This window comes from Macaca fascicularis, chromosome 10, assembly GCF_037993035.2.
Source record: "Macaca fascicularis isolate 582-1 chromosome 10, T2T-MFA8v1.1".
NCBI lineage: Eukaryota > Metazoa > Chordata > Mammalia > Primates > Cercopithecidae > Macaca > Macaca fascicularis.
Window position 1 is genome coordinate 87,729,728 of NC_088384.1, and position 23,713 is coordinate 87,753,440.

Here is a 23,713-nt window from a genome sequence, read left to right on the forward strand (position 1 = left end):
TCAAAAAAAAAAAAAAAAAGAAAAAAAAAGAGAGACCTTTAAAAGATATCCAAGGAGAGTCCCCAAGGAAAGATAAACTTGGAAGGGGGTGCCCTCCCCAAGTGAGGTTCAGACCTCACTGGAGAAGGTGTGGTTGGTTGCAGCCCACTGGATGGCGAGAAGTTGGGTGGGTTGCCTACGGCCAGAGCTGGTCCACAGTTCCCTGGGTAAGCAGGAATAACCCTCAGAGGGCTAAGGGAGCCGAGACTGGTGGGCGGGTGGAATTGGGGCACATTTGCAGTTGTGAGGCCTAAAGCTTGAGGTGTCTGCATCAGGAGGTTTGCTGGAAGATGGTCCCCGGGCCTGAGGGCTGCAGTGTTGCTATAGGCTATGCACACTGGGCTCATGGCTGGGGCAGATCACCACTAAATGTCCTCACACACACTGCTAAGCAACCAAAAAACAGGAGCAAGAACAGCACGCACACAGAAACCTCCTCTCCTGAAAGTCACTTCTAGCACTGACTACTTGCAAAGCTCAGCATCTCACTATAAAGGAGTTCAGTTCATCTCCATTGTGCAGAGTGGAGTGAATTTGGAGCTGAGCGGTAATACATTGATAACTGGCCCAGCATCTTTCAGAAAGTCTTGGCTAGGCCAGTGGGAAGTCCCAGAGCAAGGAATGCCCACTAGTGGAGTCCTGTATTGGGCAAAATTAATGCATCCCTAGTGTATTAGTCAGGGTTCTCTAGAGGGATAGGACTAATAGGATAGACGTATATATGAAAGGGAGTTCATTAAGGAGAACTGACTCACACGATCACAAGGGGAAGGAAGTTCCACAATAGGCCATCTGCAAGCTGAGGAGAAGCCAGCCTGAGTCCCAAAACCTCAAAAGGAGGGAAGACAATAGTGCAGCCTTTAGTCTGTGGCTGAAGGCCTGAGAGCCCCTGGCAAAATCACTGGTGTAAGTCTAAGATTCCAAAAGCTGAAGAACAAACTTGGAGTCTGATGTTCGAGGGCAGAAAGCACCCAGCACGGAAGAAAGATGAGGCCAGAAGACTCAGCCAGTCTAGTATTTCCACGTTTTTCTGTCTTATTTATTTATTTATTTATTTATTTGAGTTGGAGTTGCTCTCTGTCTCCCAGGCTGGAGTGCAGTGGTGTTAGCTCACTGCAACCTCTGCCCCCCAGGTTCAAGCAATTCTCCTGTCTCAGCTTCCTGAGTAGCTAGGATTACAGGTATGGGCCACCACGCCTGGCTAAGTTTTGTGTTTTTAATAGAGATGGAGTTTCACCATGCTGGCCAGGCTGGTCTTGAACTCCTGACCTAGGGTGATCTGCCCATGTTGGCCTCCTAAAGCCACCACACCTGGCCCCTCTGTCTACTTTCTTTCTTTTTTTTTTTGAGATGGAGTCTCGGTCTGTCGCCCAGGCTGGAGTGCAGTGGCACCATCTCGGCTCGCTGCAAGCTCCGTTCCCTGGGTTCATGCCATTCTCCTGCCTCAGCCTCCTGAGTAGCTGGGACTACAGGCGCCCGCACCATGCCCAGCTAACTTTTTTGTATTTTTTAGGCGAGACGGGGTTTCACCGTGTTAGCTAGCATGGTCTCGATCTCCTGACTTCGTGATCCGCCTGCCTCGGCCTCCCAAAGTGCTGGGATTACAGGCTGAGCCACTGCGCCCAGCCCCCTCTGTCTACTTTTAACCTAGCTGTGCTGGCAGCTGATTAGATGGTACCCACCCAGCTTGAGGGTGAGTCTGCTTCTCCCAGTCCACTGACTCAAACGTTAATCTCCTTTGGCAACACCCTCGAAGACACACCCAGGAACAATACTTTGCATCCTTTAATCCAATCAAGTTGACACTCAGTGTTAACCATCACACCTAGTAACCCCATTGTGCTCAGTCCCTGGTTGGGAGCGGCCCAGAAAGATCATGGCCTCGGCATGAACACTACAGCAGGTCTGAAAGTGTGGCAGCTGGAGGTGGTCACACATCTACCCTCTTCATAGCAGGTTCTCTTGAAGAGTCTGAGTAGCACATCTCCATAGATACCCTAGGTGCCAAGGGAAGAATTTAGTAGAGCAGTTGTGACAAGTCATTCAACCAACAAACATTTATTGTGCATTTTAACTTAATGACTTTATTTGTTTGTTTATTTATTTATTTATTTTGAGATGGAGTTTCTCTCTTGTTGCCCAGGCTAGAGTGCAATGGCACCATCTCCGCTCACTGCAAGTTCTGCCCCTCGGGTTCAAGCGGTGCTCCTGCCTCAGCTTCCTGAGTAGCTGGGATTACAGGTGCTCACCACCACACCTGACTAATTTTTTGTATGTTTAGTAGAGACAGGATTTCACTATGTTGACCAGGCTGGTCTTGAACTCCTGACCTCATGATCCACCTGCCTCAGCCTCCCAAAGTGCTGGGATTACAGGCGTGAGCCACCGTGCCTGGCTTAGTCACCTCTTTTAAAAGGTCTTATCTCCAAATGCAGTCCCATTCTGAGGTGCTGGGGGTTAAAAGATCCACATATGAATTTGGAGGAGATACAATTGAGACCTTAATAGTTGGGCTCAGGGCTGGGCATGGTGGCTCACGCTTGTACTCCCAGGACTTGGGAGGCTGAGGGGGGCAGATCACTTGAGGCCAGGAGTTCAAGACCAGCCCGGCCAACATGGAGAAACCCTGTCTCTACTAAAAATACAAAAATTAGCTGGATGGCCGGGCGCGGTGGCTCAAGCCTGTAATCCCAGCACTTTGGGAGGCTGAGACGGGTGGATCATGAGGTCAGGAGATCGAGATCATCCTGGCTAACATGGTGAAACCCCGTCTCTACTAAGAAATACAAAAAAAAACTAGCCGGGTGAGGTGGTGGGCGCCTGTAGTCCCAGCTACTCGGGAGGCTGAGGCCGGAGAATGGCGTGAACCCGGGAGGCGGAGCTGAGATCCGGCCCCTGCACTCCAGCCTGGGAGACAGAGCGAGACTCCGTCTCAAAAAAAAAAAAAAAAAAAATTAGCTGGATGTGTTGGTGCACGCTTGTAATCCCAGCTACTTGGGAGGCTGAGACACAAGAGTCAGTTGAACCGGGAAGTGAATGTTGCAGTAAGCAGAGATTGTGCCACTCCACTCCAGCCTGAGCAACAGAGCAAGACTCTGTTTCAGAAAAAAAAAATGTTGGACTGAGGTTTATTCTGGTGTCTCTTTGTTCTGGGACCAGTGGACATCTAGGGCATGTTCTTCTCATGGCAGAAGTCTGAGACTTTGGCAGGGCAGAGGAATGGGTGGGAACACTCTTAAAGTCCAGGCCCAAAACAAGCACACACAAAACTGCACCACATTCCACTGGCCAAGGTGTTCCAATTATGATTGCTGCATTAGAAACCAGCCTGAAACTGAGTGGCATAAAACAATTACTTTATTAGGCTCAGAGACTCTGTGGGTCAGGGATTCGGGTCAGGTGTGGTGGAAACCACTTGCCTCTGCTCCAGAACATCTGGGGCCTCAGCTGGAAACATTCAAGGGCTGTGGCCAGGATTGGCTGGAGGTGTTTTCACTCATATATGCAGTGCTTGATGCTGGGACCACAGTTGGACCTGAGATCAACTGGAACACCACTCTGTGGCCTCCCTCCATGGTCCATCTGTGTGGACTAGTTTATTCTCCCTTAAAACATGGTGGCTAGAGGCCAGGCGTGGTGGCTCACGCCTGGAATCCCAGCACTTTGAAGAGGCCAGGTAGCCAGATCATGAGGTCAATAGATGGAGACAATCCTGGCCAACACGGTGAAACCCCATCTCTACTAAAAACACAAACATTAGCTGGGCATGGTGGCAAGCACTTGTAGTCCCAGCTACTTGGGAGGCCGAGGCAGGAGAATCGCTTGAACCCGAGAGGCTGAGGTTACAGTGAGTTGAGATTACACCACTGCACTCCAGCCTGGAGACCCAGCAAGACTCTGTCTCCAAAACAAAAACAAAAATACAGTGGCTGGGTCCCAAGAGAGCGGTGGGGAAGTGCTTTGTCTTTTTTTTTTTTTCTTTTTGAGACAGAGTCTTGCTCTGTCGCCCAGGCTGGAGTGCAATGGCGCGATCTCGGTTCACTGCAACCTCTGCCTCCTGGGTTCAAGCGATTCTTGTGCCTCAGCCACTCAAGTGGCTGGGATTAGAGGTGTGCGCCAGCATACCCAGCTTTTTTGTGTGTATTTTTAGTAGAGATGGGGCTTCACCATATTGACCAGGCTGGTCTCGAACTCCTGACCTCAGGTGATCTGCCCGCCTTGCTCTCCCAAAGTGCTGGGATTACAGATGTGAACCACCACGCCTGGCCTGCATGGTCTTTTTATGATTCAGCTTCAGAAGACAAAAAGCATCACTTCTGCTGGAGCCCAGTGGTCAAGTCACTACCAAAGGTACACCCAGGTTCAAGAGGGAGAGGACATGGACTCCACCACTCAGTAGGAGGTCATTGTAAAATGTGGGGTGCATGTGAGAGGGGAAATTTCTTCTTTTTTTCTTTTAAATTTTATTTTACTTTAAGTTCCAGGATACATGTGCAAAATGTGCAGGTTTGTTACATAGGTAAACGTGTGCCACGGTGGTTTGTTGTACCTATCAACTCATCACCTAGGTATTAAGCCCCACATGCATTAGCTATTTGTCCTAATGCTCTCCCTCCCCTCACCCCCACAGACCCCGGTGTATGTTGTTCCCTCCCTGTGTCCATGTGTTCTCACTGTTCAGCTCCCACTTATGAGTGAGAACATGCAATGTTTGGTTTTCTGTTCCTGTGTTAGTTTGCTGAGGATGATAGCTTCCAGCTTCATCCATGTTCCCACAAAGGATATGATCTCATTCCTCTCTTTTTGAGACCAAGTCTCACTCTGTCACCCAGGCTGGAGTGCAGTGGAACGATCCTAGCTCACCGCAGACTCAAATTCCTGGGCTCAAGCAATCCTCCCGCCTCAGCCTCCCAAAGTGCTGGGATTACAGGCATGAGCCAAGAGGCATCTGGCCAAGAAGGAAAATTTTTGAGATCATTTTTCGAAAATACAGTCTACCACCCAAGGTCAAGCCCAATGTTGATGGAGAGAGAAATATCCTACAGCCAGGGTGTGCATGGAGGCATGAGGAGAGAAGGCAGAATTGTGAGCAGATAATAAAATATTCTACGGATGTGGAGAAACGACCAACACAAAATCAAGTTGAAGGCCAGGTATGGTGGCTCACACCTGAAGTCCCAACACTTTTGGAGGTTGAGGCAGGAGGATAGCTTGAGGCCAGGAGTTTGAGATTAGCCTGGGCAACATAATGAGACCTGTCTCATTATGGTTTTTTTGTTTTGTTTTGTTTTGTTTGAGACGGAGTCTTGCTCTGTAGCCCAGGCTGGAATTCAGTGGCGCAATCAGCTCACTGACGCTTCTGCCTCCTGGGTTGAAGCGATTCTCCTGCCTCAGCCTCCTGAGTAGCTGGGATTACAGGTGTGTGCCACCACACCAGGGTAATTTTTGTATTTATAGTAGAGACAGGGTTTCACCATGTTGGCCAGGATGGTCTCCATCTCTTGACCTTATAATCCCCCCTCCTTGTTCTCCCAAAGTGCTGGGATTACAGGCATGAGCTGCTACGCCTGGCCATGTCTCAGGTCTTAAGATCCCTAGCTGGTCAGCCATCCTTCCACTTCTCAGAGTTTTCGTTTCTTTTTTCTTTCTTTCTTTCTTTTTTTTTTTTTTTTTGAGATGGAGTCTCACTCTGTCACCCAGACTGGAGTGCAATGGCATGATCTCGGCTCCCTGCAACCTCTACCTCCTGGGTTCAAGCAATTCTCGTGCCTCAGCCTCCTGAGCAGCTGGGATCACAGGCATGAGCCACCATGCCTGGGTAATTTTTGTATTTTTGGTAGATACAGTTTTTGTCATGTTGGGCAGGGTGGTCTCAAACTCCTGGCCTCAAGTGATCCATCTGCTTCAGCCTCCCAAAGTGCTGGGATTACAGGCATGAGCCACGGCGCCCAGCCTGAGTTTTCTTATTCTTATTTTATATACAGTGTCAAAGGTTCTTAGTTTTACTTAGCAGGAGAAATAGGGAAAAGTACATCTGCTCCATCTTCCTAGATGTGGAAGTCCTGTGGTTCATCCTACTATATATTACAGTCTCTTTTAATATATAATCTCTCTGTTTCTCCCTACCCCTCCTTCCCCTTCCGTTTCATTTGTTGAAAAAAATGGAGTCATTTGTCCCGAGGATTTCCCCCAGTCTGTATTTTGGTAATTGCAATCCCGTGTGTCACTTATTATGCCCCTCTGTCCCCTGTGTTTTCTATAAACGGTGATTACATTTAGAAGCTTGGTCAGACTCGCACTTGATGTTTTTGGCAAGAATATTTGATGGGTGTGCTGTGTTCTCTTGGCAGGCAGCACGTGACGCCTGGTTGTCTCTGTGTACCATTAGCAGCTTTCATTGGTCATTGTGTAGATTCATTAACGTATTAGGAGTACAGATGGCTTTCAAATACATGAAAAGATGCCAACCTCAATTAGATTTTTAAAAATGAAATTTTAAAGGATGAGTACTATTTTTTCATCTACCAGATTGACAAGGATCAGAGTGTTAACATGAATGTTGGCAAGAGTGCAGAGGACAGGCGACTTCATAGGCTGCCTGATTTGACTGTATCCATCAAAATGACAAATGTATACACCCTTTGGCCCAGCAGTTCTACTTTTAGGAATGTACCCTGTGGATACACGGGCACATATGCAAAATGATGGATTGCAGTATTGTTTGGATTAGCAGGAGTTGAAGCCTGGGCAACATAGTGAGATCTTCTATTAAAAATAAAAAATAAAAAGTAGCCAGGCATGGTGGTGCATGCCTGTGGTCCCAGCTACTTGGGAGGCTGAGGTGGGAGGATCCTCAAATTTGGGAGGTCAAGGCTTCAATGAGTTGTGATCACGCCACTGCGCTCCAGCCTGGGCAATAGAACAGACCCCATCTCCAAAAACAAAAACAAAAACAGTAACAACAAAAGTTGAGAACTACCAAATTGTTCCACCTGGAGTGCTACAAAGTTATCACAACTTGTGGCAGACCCTGTGGGCAATGTGCCTGCAGGATGCTCTCCGAAGCTTTGGTGGACAGTTCTCATTAAAGGGAACAGCCACCTGTGTGTTTTTGACCAAGCATGGGGCAGGCAGGAAATGCCAAATGTCAAGGAGAAAATCTTGAAGCAGCCCTCAGCCAATGAGGGATGAGTTGGTAGATAAACACCTTGGTGGTCTTGTCTCTAAGTGACAGGAATTTTTTTTTTTTTTTTTTTTTTTTTTGAGACAGAGTCTCGCTCTGTCGCCCAGGCTGGAGTGCTGTGGCCGGATCTCAGCTCACTGCAAGCTCCGCCTCCCGGGTTCCCGCCATTCTCCTGCCTCAGCCTCCCGAGTAGCTGGGACTACAGGCACCCGCCACCTTGCCCGGCTAGTTTTTTTTTTTGTATTTTTTTTTTTTTTAGTAGAGACGGGGTTTCACCGTGTTAGCCAGGATGGTCTCGATCTCCTGACCTTGTGATCCGCCCGTCTCGGCCTCCCAAAGGGCTGGGATTACAGGCTTGAGCCACCGCGCCCGGCCAGTGACAGAATTTTGAGCAGTGTTCCACGGGTTTTTCAAAGGATGCCCTGTGGAGGAGCCCCATTGCCTGGAGCGGCAGCTTACTCAGCATCACACCCTATATTAGCTCCCTGTCCTTCCTTGTGTCACTTCCCCACTTAAACCATTTGCCCCTGAATCTTTATTCTAGGCTTTGCTTTTGGGGGAAATCTACACTAAGGCAGAGCTTGGTGGTGGTATGGCAGCACAGTCTGATACAATTGATAGTAGTTACTATAAAAAATAGTACTTACAGTGCCAGACACCATCCTTAAGCACTTTACAAGCATTAAATCTGTGTAACTACCCCATGAAGTAGGCATGATTAACACCGCTATTTTTCAGGCAAAGAAACTCGGGCACAGAGAGGTTAAGTCACTTGTCCAAGGGCACCTACCTCCCCTGGGCAGTCTTGTTTCACTGTCCTGCTCCAAACCACCACACTATCCTTTCTCTGGTCCCCTGCTGCTTCACCAGCGTGAGCTGAGCTTGGCCAAGGTTGGCCTCTTCCTTTCTGGACATCGACTGTAGTGGTCAGCTGTGGAGAGTGGCCATCCACATACACACTACAGTTGGTTTTCCAGGTGCCCAGAGAGCTTGGCACAAAGTCCAGGTAAGATTGATATACCCGGCCGGGCGCGGTGGCTCAAGCCTGTAATCCCAGCACTTTGGGAGGCCGAGAGGGGTGGATCATGAGGTCAGGAGATCGAGACCACCCTGGCTAACACGGTGAAACCCCGTCTCTATTAAAAAAATAGAAAAAAATTAGCCGGGCGTGGTGGCGGGCGCCTGTAGTCCCAGCTACATGGGAGGCTGAGGCAGGAGAATGGCGGGAACCCGGGAGGCGGAGCTTGCAGTGAGCCGAGATCGCACCACTGCACTCCAGCCTGGGCGACAGAGCGAGACTCTGTCTCAAAAAAAAAAAAAAAAGATTGATATACCCTTTTAGGGACAGCCAACCAGCTGCAGAGGGATGTTGCACTTCACAAATGGTTTGTAACCTACAGCCCTATCATTTTATTATTATTTTTATAATGCAATCATAACAGTTATTTCTGGGGGAGGTTTGTTTGTTTTTTAAGTTTTTTGTTTTGTTTTGTTTTGTTTTTTGTAGAGATGGAGTCTTGCTGTGTTGCCCAGGCTGGTCTCAAACTCCCGGGCTGAAGCAATCCTCCTGTGTCACTCTCCCAAAGTGGGATTACAGGCGTGAGCCACCACGTCCAGCTTTTTGTTTGTTTGTTTGTTTGTTTTGAGACGGAGTTTCGCTCTTGTTGCCTAGGCTGGAGTACAGTGGTGTGATCTTGGCTCACGGCAACCTCCACCTCCTGGGTTCAAGTGATTCTCGTGCCTCAGCCTCCTGAGTAGCTGGGACTACAGGCACCCGCCACCACGGCCGACTAATTTTTGTATTTTTAGTAGAGACGGGGTTTCACCATGTTGGCCAGGCTGGTCTGAAACTCCTCACCTCAGGTGATCCGCCGACCTTGGCCTCCAAAAGTGCTGGGATTACAGGCATGAGCCTCCATGCGTGGCTTGTTTTTTACATCAGTGCAATTAGAGCCTGATGTGGGTACTTGCTGACATGGGTACTGGTCATTTCCTATTCAGCAACAAGTTTACAAACCATCTCATTGGCCAGGCCACTATGTTATATTTATATTATTTTCTATTTTATATTCAGAAAAACTTTTTCTTGTTTTATATCCACATTCTTGGTATCTTAGTGTTGTATTATTATTTTTATTTATTTATTTATTGAGACGGAGTCTCACTCTGTCGCCCAGGCTGGAGTGCAATGACGCGATCTCGGCTCACTGCAAGCTCCGCCTCCCGGGTTCACGCCATTCTCCTGCCTCAGCCTCCTGAGTAGCTGGGACTACAGGCACCCACCACTGCACCTGGCTAATTTTTTGTATTTTTAGTAGAGACAGGGTTTCACCGTGGTCTCAATCTCCTGACCTCGTGATCCGCCCGCCTAGGCCTCCCAAAGTGCTGGGATTACAGGCATGAGCCACTGCACCTGGCAATATCTTAGTGTTTTTTTGTTTTTTGTTTTTTTTGAGACAGAGTCTTCCTCTGTCACCCAGGCTGGAGTACAGTGGCATAATCTTGGCTCACTACAACCTCTGCCTCCTAGGTTCAAGCCATTCTCTTGTCTCAGCTTCCCCAGTAGCTGGGATTACAGGCACGCACCACCATGCCCAACTAATTTTTGTATTTTCTTTTTTTTTTTTTTTGAGACGGAGTCTCGCTGTGTCACCCAGGCTGGAGTGCAGTGGCGCGATCTCGGCTCACTGCAAGCTCCGCCTCCCGGGTTCACGCCATTCTCCTGCCTCAGCCTCCGAGTAGCTGGGACTACAGGCGCCCGCCACCACGCCCGGCTAGTTTTTTGTATATATATATATATTTTTTAGTAGAGATGGGGTTTCACTGTGTTAGCCAGGATGGTCTCGATCTCCTGACCTCGTGATCCACCCGCCTCGGCCTCCCAAAGTGCTGGGATTACAGGCTTGAGCCACCGCGCCCGGCCAATTTTTGTATTTTCAGTAGAGACAGGGTTTCACCATTTTGACCAGGCTGGTCTCGAACTCCTGACCTCGTGATCTGCCCGCCTCGGCCTCCCAAAGTGCTGGGATTACAGGCGTGAGTCATCGTGCCTGGCCTATCTTGGTGTTTTAAAAATGACTTCCTCAAGTTTTAACATTGACGTGTTAACAGTTCATAATATGGCCATTTAAATTTCATTTAAGAACTTCAAGAATTCACAAGACTCCCTATAATGAAATTATTAAAATCAATTATTTATATGTGAATTTATTGAAATAAGATGGCTTAAATAATTTAGGAGAGAATACTCAACATGGTCAGAATTCTTACATGAGTGTATGCATATTAATTAAAAATCAGGCTGGGGCTGGGTGTGGTGGCTCACGCCTGTAATCCCAGCACTTTGGTAGGCTGAGGCGGGTGGATCATGAGGTCAGGAGATTGAGACCATCCTGGCTAACACGGTGAAACCCCGTCTCTACTAAAAATACAAAAAATTAGCTGGGCGAGGTGGCAGACGCCTGTAGTTCCAGCTACTCGGAAGGCTGAGGCAGGAGAATGGCGTGAACCCGGGAGGCGGAGCTTGCAGTGAGCCGAGATCGCGCCACTGCACTCCAGCCTGGGCGACAGAGCGAGACTCTGTCTCAAAAAAAAAAAAAAAAAAAAAAAAAAAAAAAAAAAATCAGGCTGGGTGCAGTGGCTCACGCTTGTAATACCAGCACTTTGGTAGGCCAAGGCTGGCAGATTGCCTGAGGTCAGGAGTTCGAGACCAGCCTGGCCAACATGGTGAAACCCTGTCTCTAATAAAAATACAAATGTAGCTGGGCATGGTGGTGGGCACCTATAGTCCCAGCTACTTGGGAGGCTGAGGAAGGAGAATCACTTGAATCCAGGGGACAGAGGTTGCAGTGAGCCAAGATGGCACCACTGCACTCCAGCCTGGGTGACAGAGTGAGACTTAAAAAAAGAAAGAAAGAAATGAACATATATGATCTATATAAATGTATGTCTTCTTTGATTTTTATTTATTTATTATTACTATTTTTTTTGAGATGGAGTTTCGCTCTTGTTGCCCAGGCTGGAGTGCAATGGCATGATCTCTGCTCACTGCAACCTCCACCTCCCGGGTTCAAGCGATTCTCCTGCCTCAGCCTCCCGAGTAGCTGGAATTACAGGCATGAGCCACCACACCTGGCTAATTTTGTATTTTTAGTAGAGACGAGGTTTCTCCATGTTGGTTAGGCTGGTCTCGAACTCCTGACCTCAGGTGATCCGCCCGCCTCAGCCTCCCAAAGTGCTGGGATCACAGGTGTGAGCCACCGCACTTGGCTGTGCCCAGTCATTTCTATTATTTTCTTTTTCTTTTTTTGAGATGGAGTTTTGCTATTGTTGCCCAGGCTAGAGGGCAATGGCACCATCTCAGCTTACTGCAACCTCTGCCTCCCAGGTTCAAGTGATTCTCCTGCCTCAGCCTCCTGAGTAGCTGTGATTACAGATGCCCGCCACCATGCCCAGCTAATTTTTTTGTATTTTTAGTAGAGATGGGGTTTTACCATGTTGCCATGTTGGCCAGGCTGGTCTTGAACTCTTGACCTCAGGTGATCTGCGCGCCTCGGCCTTCCAAAGTGCTGAGATTACAGGCGCGAGCCAGCATGCATGGCCCATTTCTATTATTTTCTTTTCTTTTTTTTTTTTTTTTTTGAGACGGAGTCTCGCTCTGTCACCCGGGCTGGAGTGCAGTGGCCGGATCTCAGCTCACTGCGAGTTCCGCCTCCCGGGTTTACGCCATTCTCCTGCCTCAGCCTCCCGAGTAGCTGGGACTACAGGCGCCTGCCACCTCGCCCGGCTAGTTTTTTTTTTGTATTTTTTAGTAGAGATGGGGTTTCACCGTGTTAACCAGGATGGTCTTGATCTCCTGACCTCGTGATCCGCCCTTCTCGGCCTCCCAAAGTGCTGGGATTACAGGCTTGAGCCACTGCGCCCGGCCTATTATTTTCAATATAGTAAGAAATAGTTCTTGTTATTTTTGCCTCATGACCAAGACTATGATGGTAGAGATAGAAAAATAGAAAGCTGGGCATTATGTAATAAATTATTTTATTTTATTGTTCTTATCTTTTTTTTTTTTTTTTTTTTTTGAGACAGCCTCTCACTGCGTCACCCAGGCTGGAATACAATGGTGTGATCTCAGCTCACTGCAACCTCCACCTCCTGGGTTCAAGCGATTCTCCTGCCTCAGCCTCCAGAGCAGCTGGGATTATAGGTGCGCACCACCACATCTAGCTAAAATTTTTTTTGTATTTTTAGTAGAAATGAGGTTTCACCATGTTGGCCAGGCTGGTCTCAAACTCCTGACCTCAAGTGATCTGCCTGCCTCAGCCTCTCGAAGTGCTGGAATTACAGGTGAGAGCCACCGCGGCCAGCCCATTTTATTTTATTTTCTGAGTCAGGGTCTTACTCTGTTGTCCAGGCTGGAGTTCAGTGGTGTGATCACAGCTCACTGCAGCCTCAACCTTCTGGGCTTAAGTGACTATCCCACCTCAGACTCCTTATTAGTGGGGAATACAGGCATGTGCCACCCAGCCCAGCTAATTTTTGTATTTTTTTTGTAAAGATGGGGTTTTGCCATGTTGCCTAGGCTGGTCTGGAACTCCTGGGTTCAAGCAATCCGCCCACCTCAGCCTCCCAAACTGCTGGAATTACAGGTGTGAGCCACCACACCTGGCCTATGTAATAAATTTGATCATGACATAAGTTGCCGGGTTTTCTGCATGATTTGTTGATTTTTTTTTTTTTTTTTTTGAGACGGAGTCTCGCTCTGTCGCTCAGGCTGGAGTGCAGTGGCCGGATCTCAGCTCACTGCAAGCTCCGCCTCCCAGGTTTACGCCATTCTCCTGCCTCAGCCTCCTGAGTAGCTGGGACTACAAGCGCCCACCACCTCACCCGGCTAGTTTTTTGTATTTTTAGTAGAGACGGGGTTTCACCGTGTTAGCCAGGATGGTCTAGATCTCCTGACCTCGTGATCCGCCCGTCTCAGCCTCCCAAAGTGCTGGGATTACAGGCTTGAGCCACCGGGCCCGGCCGATTTGTTAATTTTTAAAAACTGCACAAGTGAGCCAGGCATGGTAGTTCACATCTGTAATCCCTGCACTTTGTAGGGGTCGAGGCAGGGGGATCACTTGAGCCCAGGAGTTCCAGACCAGCCTAGGCAACATAAGGAAACTATGTCTTCATTAAAAAAAAAACATTGCACAAGCAATATACAAAATTATTATCTTAAACTTCTACAGACCCAGAAGACAAGAAGTGAAAGCTGGCTAAAAAGCTTTTTTTTTTTTTTTTTTAATTTAATAAATCACGAACAGGTGTTGGCTGGGCACTGTGGCTCATGCCTGTAACCCCAGCACTTTGGGAGGCCGAGGCGGGCAGATCACCTGAGGTCAGGAGTTTAAGACCAGCCTCGCCAACATAGCAAAACCCCGTTGCTACTAAAAATACAAAAATTAGCTGGATGTGGTGGCAAGCACCTGTAATCCCAGCTACTCAGGAGGCTGAGGCAGGAGAATTGCTTGAACCCGGGAGGCTGAGGCAGGAGAATTGCTTGAACCCGGGAGGCAGAGGCTGTGGCAAGCAATTCAGATGGCACCACTGCACTCCAGCCTGGGCAACAGAGTGAGACTCCATCTCAAACAAAACAAAACAAAACAAAACAAAACCATGAACAGGTGTTGAATTTTAGAAAATACTATTTTGATATCTCCTGAAATAATCATAAGCATTTTCTTTGTTAATTTTTCAACACAATAAATTACATAGATAAATTTCTTGGCTGGGTGCGGTGGCTCATGTCTGTAATTCCAGCACTTTGGGAGGCCAAGGCAGACAGATCACTTGAGGTCAAGAGTCCAAGACCAGCCTGGCCAACATGGTGAAACTCTGTCTCTATTAAAAATACAAAAATTAGCCTGGCATGGTGGTGCATGCTTGTAATTCCAGCTACTTGGGAGGGTGAGGCAGGAGAATCACTTGAACTTTGGAGGTGGAGGGTTGCAGTGAGCTGAGATGGCGCCACTGCACTCCGTCTCAAAAAAAAAAAAAAAAAAAAGAAAAAAGAAAAAATTCCTGTGGCCGGGCGCGGTGGCTCAAGCCTGTAATCCCAGCACTTTGGGAGGCCGAGACGGGCGGATCACGAGGTCAGGAGATCGAGACCATCCTGGGTAACACAGTGAAACCCCTTCTCTACTAAAAATACAAAAACTTAGCCGGGCAAGGTGGCGGGCGCCTGTAGTCCCAGCTACTCGGGAGGCTGAGGCAGGAGAATGGCGTGAACCCGGGAGGCGGAGCTTGCAGTGAGCTGAGATCCGGCCACTGCACTCCAGCCTGGGTGACAGAGCGAGACTCCGTCTCAAAAAAAAAAAAAAAAAAAAAATTCCTATATGTAGTCAATCTTGTTTACCTGGAATAAATCCTACTAGGTTGTGATATATTATTCTTTTAATATGTTGTTAGGTTTGATTTGTTAATATTATAACTTTGGCACACATATTCATAAGTAATAGGGACCTATAATTCCCTTTCTTTTCCTTCCTTTCTTCCTTCTTTCCTTCTTTGTTTCCCTCCCTCCCTCTCTCCCTTCTTTTCTTCCTTCCTCTCTCTTTCTTGGTGTTGTACAGCCTTGCCCAGTTTTTTCTTTCTTTTTTTTTGAGACGAAGTCTGGCTCTGTCACCCAGGCTGGAGTGCAGTGGCACGATCTCAGCTCACTGCAAGCTCCATCTCCTGGGTTCACGCCATTCTTCTGCCTCAGTCTCCTGAGTAGCTGGGACTACAGGCACCTGCCACCAGGCCCGGCTAATTTTTTTCGTATTTTTAGTAGAGATGGGGTTTCACCGTGTTAGCCAGGATGGTCTCGATCTCCTGACCTTGTGATCTGCCCATCTCAGCTTCCCAAAGTGCTGGGATTACAGGCGTGAGCCACCTCGCCTGGCAGCCTTGCCCAGTTTTAATAACAGTTATAATGGTAAAGAAAGATAGAAGAGTTTGAAAGATTTGTATCTTTTCCTGTGTTCTGAAGTCATTATTTTAAAATATTCAAAACGAAAACGTACATTTGGATTGATTTCAAATCCAACTGAATACAAGAAATATTAACATTAATTTGTCAATTAAAGAAAGGAAGAGCTATTAGAATGTTTAAATATAATTTCAATAGTAAGCTTTGGAATGGTTTACATTTTTCTTTTATTTCCTACTTGAGATTACGAAGTCTCTTTTTTTTTTTTTTGAGACAGAGTCTTGCTCTGTGACCTAGGCTGGAGTGCAGTGGTACAATCTCAGCTCACTGCAACCTCTGCTTCCCCATTTCAAGCATTTCTCCTGCCTCAGCCTCTCGAGTAGCTGGGACTATAGATGTGGGCCACCACGCACAGCTAATTTTTGTATTTTTAGTAGAGACAGGGTTTCACCCAGGTTCAAGTGATCTCACCATGTTGCCCAGGTTGGTCTCCAACTCCTGGGCTAAAGCGATCCTCCCACCTCGGCATCTCAAAGTGCTGGGATTACAGGCATGAGCCACCATGCTGAGCCCTGTGTGAGCCCTTCCTTCCTTCCTTATGAGCCACCATACTGAGCCCTGTGTGAGTCTTTCCTTTCCTTTTCCTCCCCTCCCCTCCCCTCCCCTCCCCTCCCCTCCCCTCCCCTTTCCTTTCCTTTCCTCCCTCCCTTTTTTTGACGGAGTTGTGCTCTGTCACCCAGGCTGGAGTGCAGTGGTGCAATCTCCGCTCACTGCAACCTCCGCCTCCTGGGTTCAAGCTATTGTCCTGCCTCAGCCTTCAGAGTAGCTGGGATTACAGGCACATGCCACTATTCCCGGCTAATTTTTTGTATTTTTTGTATTTTTTTTTTTTTTTGAGACGGAGTCTTGCTCTGTGCCCCAGGCTGGAGTGCAGTGGCGCGATCTCGGCTCACTGCAAGCTCCGCCTCCCGGGTTCACGCCATTCTCCTGCCTCAGCCTCCCGAGTATCTGGGACTACAGGCGCCCGCCACCTCGCCCGGCTAATTTTCTTGTATTTTTAGTAGAGACGGGGTTTCACCGTGTTAGCCAGGATGGTCTCGATCTCCTGACCTCGTGATCCGCCCGTCTCGGCCTCCCAAAGTGCTGGGATTACAGGCTTGAGCCACCGCGCCCGGCCTGTATTTTTTTTTTAGTAGAGACGGGGTTTCACCATGCTGGCCAGGCTGGTCTCAAACTCCTGATCTCCTGATCCGCCCACCTCAGCCTCCCAAAGTGCTGGGATTATAGGCGTGAGCCGCTGTTCCCGGCCGGGCCATTTCTTTTTTTCTTTTTTTTTTTTTGAGACGGAGTCTCGCTTTGTGGTCCAGGCTGGAGTGCAGTGGCCGGATCTCAGCTCACTGCAAGCTCCGCCTCCCGGGTTCCCGCCATTCTCCTGCCTCAGCCTCCCGAGTAGCTGGGACTACAGGCACCCGCCACCTCGCCCGGCTAGTTTTTTGTATTTTTTAGTAGAGACGGGGTTTCACTGTGTTAGCCAGGATGGTCTCGATCTCCTGACCTCGTGATCCGCCCGTCTCGGCCTCCCAAAGTGCTGGGATTACAGGCTTGAGCCACCGCGCCCGGCCGAGCCATTTCAATAATAAAACCTCATATAAAAAGTTGCATTTACAGGACCAAAGTCAAGTTTTTAAAGAAAAAATTTAAAAATATCTCATGTATTTAGATGTTTTAATTAAAGTTAATACTTCATATTTTCTCTATGAAATATATTGTATTTCATTTCTTTCATCATAAATATGTAATATATGGAAATTGAATGAGTTTTTCCCCAGGAACCACATAGAGAGTCCCAAATCCCCTCCAGCTTTCCGTCTGTGCAATTCCAAGCATGTTCCATGGCAATATATAAAGTTGGGAATCACGGAGAGGTCTGGTTTAAAACTTGTGGAATACCACACAGCTAGAAAAAAAGAATAAAGGTGACATCAGTTGGTAATTGTTGAAACTGCCTGGTGAGTACATGGGGATTCATGTCTGAATATGGAAACGTCTACAGGGCTGAGCTAGGTGGCTCAAGCCTGTAATCCCAGCACTTTGGGAGGCCGAGGTGGGCGGATCACCTGAGGTCAGGAGTTCAAGACTAGCCTGACCAATATGGTGAAACCCCCGTCTCTACTACAATCACAAAAATTAGCTGGGCGTGGTGGTGTGCGCCTGTATTCCCAGTTACTTGGGAGGCTGAGACAGGAGAATTGCTTGTACCCGGATGGCGGAGATTGCAATTCTCGAACCTGGAAGGTGGAGGTTGTAGTGAGCCGAGATCATGCCACTGCACTTTCTGCTTGGGAGACAGAACGAGACTCCGTCTCAAAGGAAAAAAAAGAAAAAGAAAAGAAAAAAAAAAGAAACCTCTACAAGATACAGTATGCAGATGGAAAAAGCAAGGGAAAGTGTGTTTAGTATGTTACCATTTGTGTAAAAAATTAGTGGAGGATCAAAATATATTTATATCTGTGCCAATATGTGAAAAGATGTTTCTGGGCTGGGCGCAGAGGCTCACGCCTGTAATGCCAACACTTTGGGAGGCTGGGGCCAAGTGATGGCTTGAGAACAGGAGTTCGAGACCAGCCTGGGCAACATGGCAAAACCCTGCCTCTACAGAAAATCCAAAAAAATTAGCCAGGTGTGGTGGCGTGCTCCTGTAGTCGTGGCTACCTGGGAGGCTGAGGTGGGAGGATCACCTGAGCCCAGGAAGTCGAGGCTGCAGTGAGTTATGATCACACTACTGCACTCCAGCCTGGGCAACAGAATGGGGAGCCACTCTCAAAAAAAAAAAAAAAAAAAAAAAAAAAAAAAAAAAAAGCAAGCTAGTGAAGACATTTCTGGAAGCACATGGAGAATCTGAAGAAGGGACTTCAAAGGCTATGGCTAGGGGCAGGAGCTAGGGACACATCGTGGGGGAGGGGCGAGTGGGAGCTGGAGGCTTTGGTCTTGAACCAAACAAGATGGCGATTCTGAGCCCCAGAGAGCCCATACAAGCTCTGAATCCAGTACCTAAGGGTTGGAAGTGTAGCTGTCTTTCTGGTGAGTAGGGTAGAGGGTGGAAGGCACTGGGGGAATGTGGCCCAGCCACAGAGGTCGTGCACACTGAGCCGGAGCAGTTTGGGCTGGGGCTGGCTCTCAGGTCGCATCCTGTGGCCACCAGGGGGCAGTCAAGCCCATTCCGAAAAGCGGGCGGGGCGGGGCGCGGTGGGGCGGGGCGCCCAGGGCAGGTCCCACCTCCAGGGCCGCCCTCCGGCTGGAGCTCTTGACAGCTTTTCCCAGATCCCTCCTGGACCGCCGGTCGCGGTCACGAGGGACTCCGAGAGTGCGGCGCCTCCTCTCTTCTCCTGGAGAGCCCGGGGGGATGCCGAGTCCATCCCTGCGGTCACCCTCAACATCCAGTCCTCCTCCACCGCTTCTGGGTTATTGCATTCAATTCCCATCACACCCATTTTGTAGAGGGGAAAGCTGGGTCACAGAGAGAGTACGTAACTCGCTGGAAGCCACGGCTCAAGGAATGATGACCTGGGACACAAATCTGGCTGTCCATCCTCAAAACCGGAGCATTCATGAAACCATGGCTTCCTCACTGATCTCCGTGTTTCCACTCTGCTCCTCGCTCCGGAACCTTCTCCATCCATCAGCCAGCGTTTTGGGGGCTCTCGGGCTGTATCACTCCCCAACTTACCACCTTTCTCTGGCTCTCACTGCCATTAGGATCAAGTTCAGTCCCCTCACTCCACCCTCTGTCATCATCTTAAACCCAGGAGCGCCCTCTCTCTTAGCTCTGGACACACCAACTTTTCTTCAGCCTGAAGACAATGCCTGCTCATCTGGTGCATTTACTGCTTCTTCCCTGGGCCCACTCTCCTGCCTCCCCACTTAATTGTAAGTTAACCGTGATGCACTCTTCAGGCCCTGGCTCTTATGTTACTTCCTCCAGGGAGCCCTCCCTGACTCCTGACTCCCAGACAAGCTCAGATCAAACTTACTATGAGTCTCTAGGGTTGCACTGGCTTCAGACGTGCACTTCATTTTTGTATCTATGATGGCACCGCTATTCTAAAAATCTGTCATCCTTGAGTCTCTCTGAAACTCTCTCTACTCCACCTGAAATCCTGTGGGATCTACCTTAAAAATCTCAAGTCTGATCCCTTCTTACCTCCTTCCCTACTAAGTCCTTCATGTCTTAGTAGAAGACCAAACGGCTTCCTCATGGTTGTTGCTTTTCCTCCTTTGCCCTTATTGGGGCTTAGAAAACAATACCCCCAAGTATGGCACTTTGGCATGCTGAATACTTTGAACTAAAGGAGGCTGGAAGGCCTCAGAAACAAGATCTCTCTTCTCCTGGTTTGCTGTCTCCCATTTCTCTTTCTCCCCTGAAGCAAGTAACAGAAACTAGCATTCATTCCTCTTCCCCAAGGTGGGTTATAGAAACTAGAACTCCTCTCCCCAAAGCAACTCACAAAACACAGAAATACTACTGTAACCTTCCTCTGCTCTACTATGTATAAGCTGGCCACAAATTATTGGCTGGGCGTGGGGATCACTGGAGGCCAGGTGTTTGAGACCAGCCTGGGCAACACAGCAAGATCCCCATCTCAACAACAAAAAAAAATTTGAACATTAGCCAGGCTTGGTGGCACCCACATGTAATTTCAGCTGCTCAGGAGACTGAGGCAGGAGGATCGCTTGAGCCCAGAATTTGAAGCTGCAGTGATCTATCACACCACTGCATTCCAGCCTGGGTGACAGGATGAGACCCTCTTAAAAAATAAATACTCTGACCTACGTCTTGTCTCCTGTACCGGGGAGGAAGGAATGCTACACAGAGGCCAAGAAGAATCTGGACTGGCCTTGCTGGGTTGGCTAATTTAAAATTTTTTTTGTAGAGACAGGGTCTCACTTTGTTGCCCAGGCTGATCTTGAACTCCTGACCTTAAGCAACCCATCCTCCACCTGCAAAGTATTGAGATTACAGGGTGTGAACTGCCACTTTGTTTTTCTTTTGTTATAGGAATGTCAGTCATAGAATCTTCTGCTGGGTGAGGAAAGGCATCACACCTTTCCCCGACACCCTACAGCAGCCAGAGCCGTGCTTGTGTCTGTCTCCTCCACTAGAATGAATGCTACGTAAAGGCAAAGATTTTGTTTGAAGAAGTCCCCAGTGCCCAGGACTATGTCTGTGTAGAGCAGAGCTCAGTAAACACTTGCCAAGTGGCTGTCTCTCCCACTAGAATGTCAGCTCCTGAGGGCAGAGACTCTCTGTCCCATCACATGCAGCCCCAGTGCCCAGCACACAGCATGTGCTCAATAAAACCCTGTCCTGGTACAGGTGGATACATTCAGGCCCAGAAGGAAGGAAGGACTTGTTCAGGGCCCTCCCCTGCGGTGGCAGAGCCAGGACCAGTACCCAGCTCTCCAGTGGCCCCTCCTTTCTCCATCCCAGAGCACACAAGAGCCCAGGCTCTTTGTTCACTGAGTAAACACAGTTTATTACTGAACTGCACTTTCACCTTCACACAGACTATTTCAAAGAGCTGGAACAAGTGTGGGGTGGGGGTTGGGGGAGGGGCAGGTGCCCCTCAGGAGCCAGGACCCTCGGCCAGCTTCCCTGGACCAGGGCAGGGGAGGGAGCATCAGGCCGTCCAATCTCCGGGCACCAGCTCTCCACGTGCACGCGCACTGCAAGCCAGCAGCTCCTCACACATAAATACAGACACGCTTAACAAAAATAGTATATCATCTTCACAAGGAATAAAAACTAGTCTCGAATATGTACAGCAGAGCGCCCGGGGTGGCTGGGACCCCTGGGGATGAGACAGGCCAAGGGTGGAGAAGAGAGAGGGAGGCCTGAAGAGCTCCTGGCCAGGCCACTCTGACCTTGGTAGCCTGGCTCCCCAGGCTGGACAGGCGTGGGGCACAGATGTGCCTGGCCAGGCAGGACTGGCCCTTCTAGTCAGCCCTACCCCACCCCATGCAGCAGGCTCTCCTTCCTGCCCTTCCTGCCTGAGGTAGGGAAGAGCCTGGGGCTCATAGCTGTTCCTGATAGCTTCCTTTCACCTTAGGACTGAGTCCCCTGAACCCGCCATGAGGAGCAGCCCAAGCCTGTGGTGCCACAGGCTGCTCTTGTAGGAAGTGAGGCAGCTGAGGCCATAAACAGCTCTGGGGCACCTGTCTTGGGCCCAGTTGGTCCCTCAGTCATGGTCATGGGAGCCAGGGAGGGGAAGGGACTAGGGTGGTGCTGAACTGCAAGGGCCACCCTAGCATTGGCATGGGGTGCTTCCTGCAGCTATAGCCCCCTCCCTCCTGGGTGGGGCTGGCCTCTAGCCAGAGGCTTCTGGAGGACATGTGGACTGGGAGTGAGGACTCTAGCCAGTCCAGAGGTGAGGAGGGAGTCCTGGTCCTTGCATCTTTATCCCAAGCAGCCTGAATCCCTAGTCAAAAGTGGCCCCTAAATGGCTCTTAGGGGGTAGGGATGGAAGGAACGGGAACCCAGGTTAGTGTGGGGGGGGCGGGGGAATGATCAATTCTGAGGCCACAAACATCAAAACAAAGGCAATCTAGTCTCCTTTCTGGGGAAGAGGTTCTGAAAACTTTCAAGCTCCCTGGCAGAAAAACATTTTCAGGGAGGCTAAAGGGTAAGGGTTGCACCAATCAGGTAGGGCCCTCCTGCCCCTAGCCACAAACCCTTCCATACCTGCCAGCCTCCTTGGGATAGATTTTGTGGAAATTTTATGAATTCTGAGGCCAAGGGAACTGAGGTGTGGGGGTCTCACAGAAGTGTGATAAATTCTAGAAAACTAACTGCAGGGGACCAGATCTGGGCCCAACCCTGTGGTGGGTAGGTGGGCATGGCCTGCATATAGTGGTTCTCCTGGTGGCAATGGCGGCTGGACGGAGGATGTGGTGGGGCAGAGGGTGGGAGGGTAGAGTGGATAGTCAGTGTCTGGTCATTTCCGACTGAAGAGTGAGCCCAGCAGAACCACGCCGGCCACAGTCATGCCCGTCAGGAACCAGCGGTTGAAGCGCTCCTGGCCCTTTCGGCTCTCGGCTGCTGCATTGTTCCCATAGAGTTCCACAAAAGTGTCCTGCAGGGAGAGAGAAGGAAGGCGCAGTTTGAATTCTCAGAGTAATGTAGGTGGGTGGGGAAAGGGGCCATGTGCATGCTATGGCCTTGGTGACATGAAAAACTGTAGCCATCCGTGCCCACTCTGGGCCAGGTAAAGGGCTAAGGGTGGTCCTCTTTCTTGACCCTCAGTTGGTGATAACCAAACCATGTTACTGCTCAGAAAACAGGTAGAGAGGAGGAAAGTGCCCTGAGGTCAGCAAGTAGCACTTTCTCCAGAATCCAAGGTGGGAACGAGATGGGCAGGGTCAGGGAACTGATGGAAGCCAGGTGACTGGAGCAGAGTGCAGGAGAAGAGGGCATGGGGGAGATGATGGTGCAGGGGTGAGCAGGAGCCAGACCATGTGTGGCCGGGAAGCCGCGAGGAGCCTGGAGTTGAGTCTGAGGGTAGTGTGGAGTGTGGAGACACTAGGCCTCAGACTTTCTACTGCTGCACCAGAGGGAGGGACAAGGAAGCCCAGGGCTAAATCCCCAGGGTGATTTGGGGCCAATTCAGGGGTAGACTGGGTCCTGGGACTTCAGCCAGAGGCTCCTCCCTCTGGAGGGAGTCTCTGGTGGGCAGGTTGGTGATGAGAAGAGCACGGCAGAGAAGAGAGGGTAACAATGACGCAGGACTGAGAGGCCTCCATGATGGGGTCTGTGAGGCCTTGTCCCTGTCCTCCACTGCAGGGAGTGTGACTCTGCGCCCAGGAGGTTGTGATCAACAGCCCTCTGCTCCGAATCTAAGTCAGAAGGGAAGCACATGATAGGGGGAAGGAGGAGCTGTGGGCTAAACTACCCAGCCCAGGGTGCAGCAGCCTGTGGGGCAGGGAGAGGGACACTTAGAACATACTTTTTTATGAGTAAGCATTGTACCCAATTTGTCCTTTAATCCTCCCAACAATTCTGCAATGCAGGCTGTCTCTCCCCATTTACAGGCCAAGAAGCTGTGCCCAAGGGCCAAGGACCCAAGGAGTAGATCAAGGTCACCCATCTGTGTCAGTGGTGGAGCCAGAATCCAAAACTGGTGTCTGGCACCTAGAAATATGTAAGAAAGAAGTTCCAGGCTGGGTGTGGTGGCTCATGCCTATAATCCCAGCACTTTGGGAGGCTGAGGCGGGTGGATCGCCTGAGGTCAGGAGTTAAGACAAGTCTGGCCAACATGGTGAAACCCCGTCTCTACTAAAAATACAAAAATTAGCCAGGTGTGGTAGCACGCACCTGTAATCCCAGTTACTCAGGAGGCTGAGGCACGAGAATTGTTTGAACCTGGGAGGTGGAGGTTGCAGGGAGCAGAAATCATACCACTGCACTCCAGCCTGGGTGACAGAGACTCCGTCTCAACAATAACAACAACAAAAAAGTAAGTTCCGTGTGTGTGTGTGTAAAATGA

At 49.4% G+C, this 23,713-nt stretch overlaps 1 protein-coding gene across 13 annotated transcripts in view; it reads right to left on the reverse strand.

Moving 5' to 3' along the window:
* Nucleotides 1-20,682: 20,682 nt before the first annotated feature.
* BCL2L1 (BCL2 like 1) overlaps nucleotides 20,683-23,713 on the reverse strand; it is a 62,188-nt gene continuing 59,157 nt past the window's right edge. For all 13 annotated transcript variants that reach the window (XM_074004992.1, XM_005568630.4, XM_074004991.1 and 10 more), the window contains exon 3: nucleotides 20,683-22,303. In XM_074004992.1, coding sequence (XP_073861093.1) covers nucleotides 22,166-22,303 — 138 coding nt within the window. In that variant the 3' untranslated portion in view covers nucleotides 20,683-22,165. The remainder of the gene's footprint in view (nucleotides 22,304-23,713) is intronic.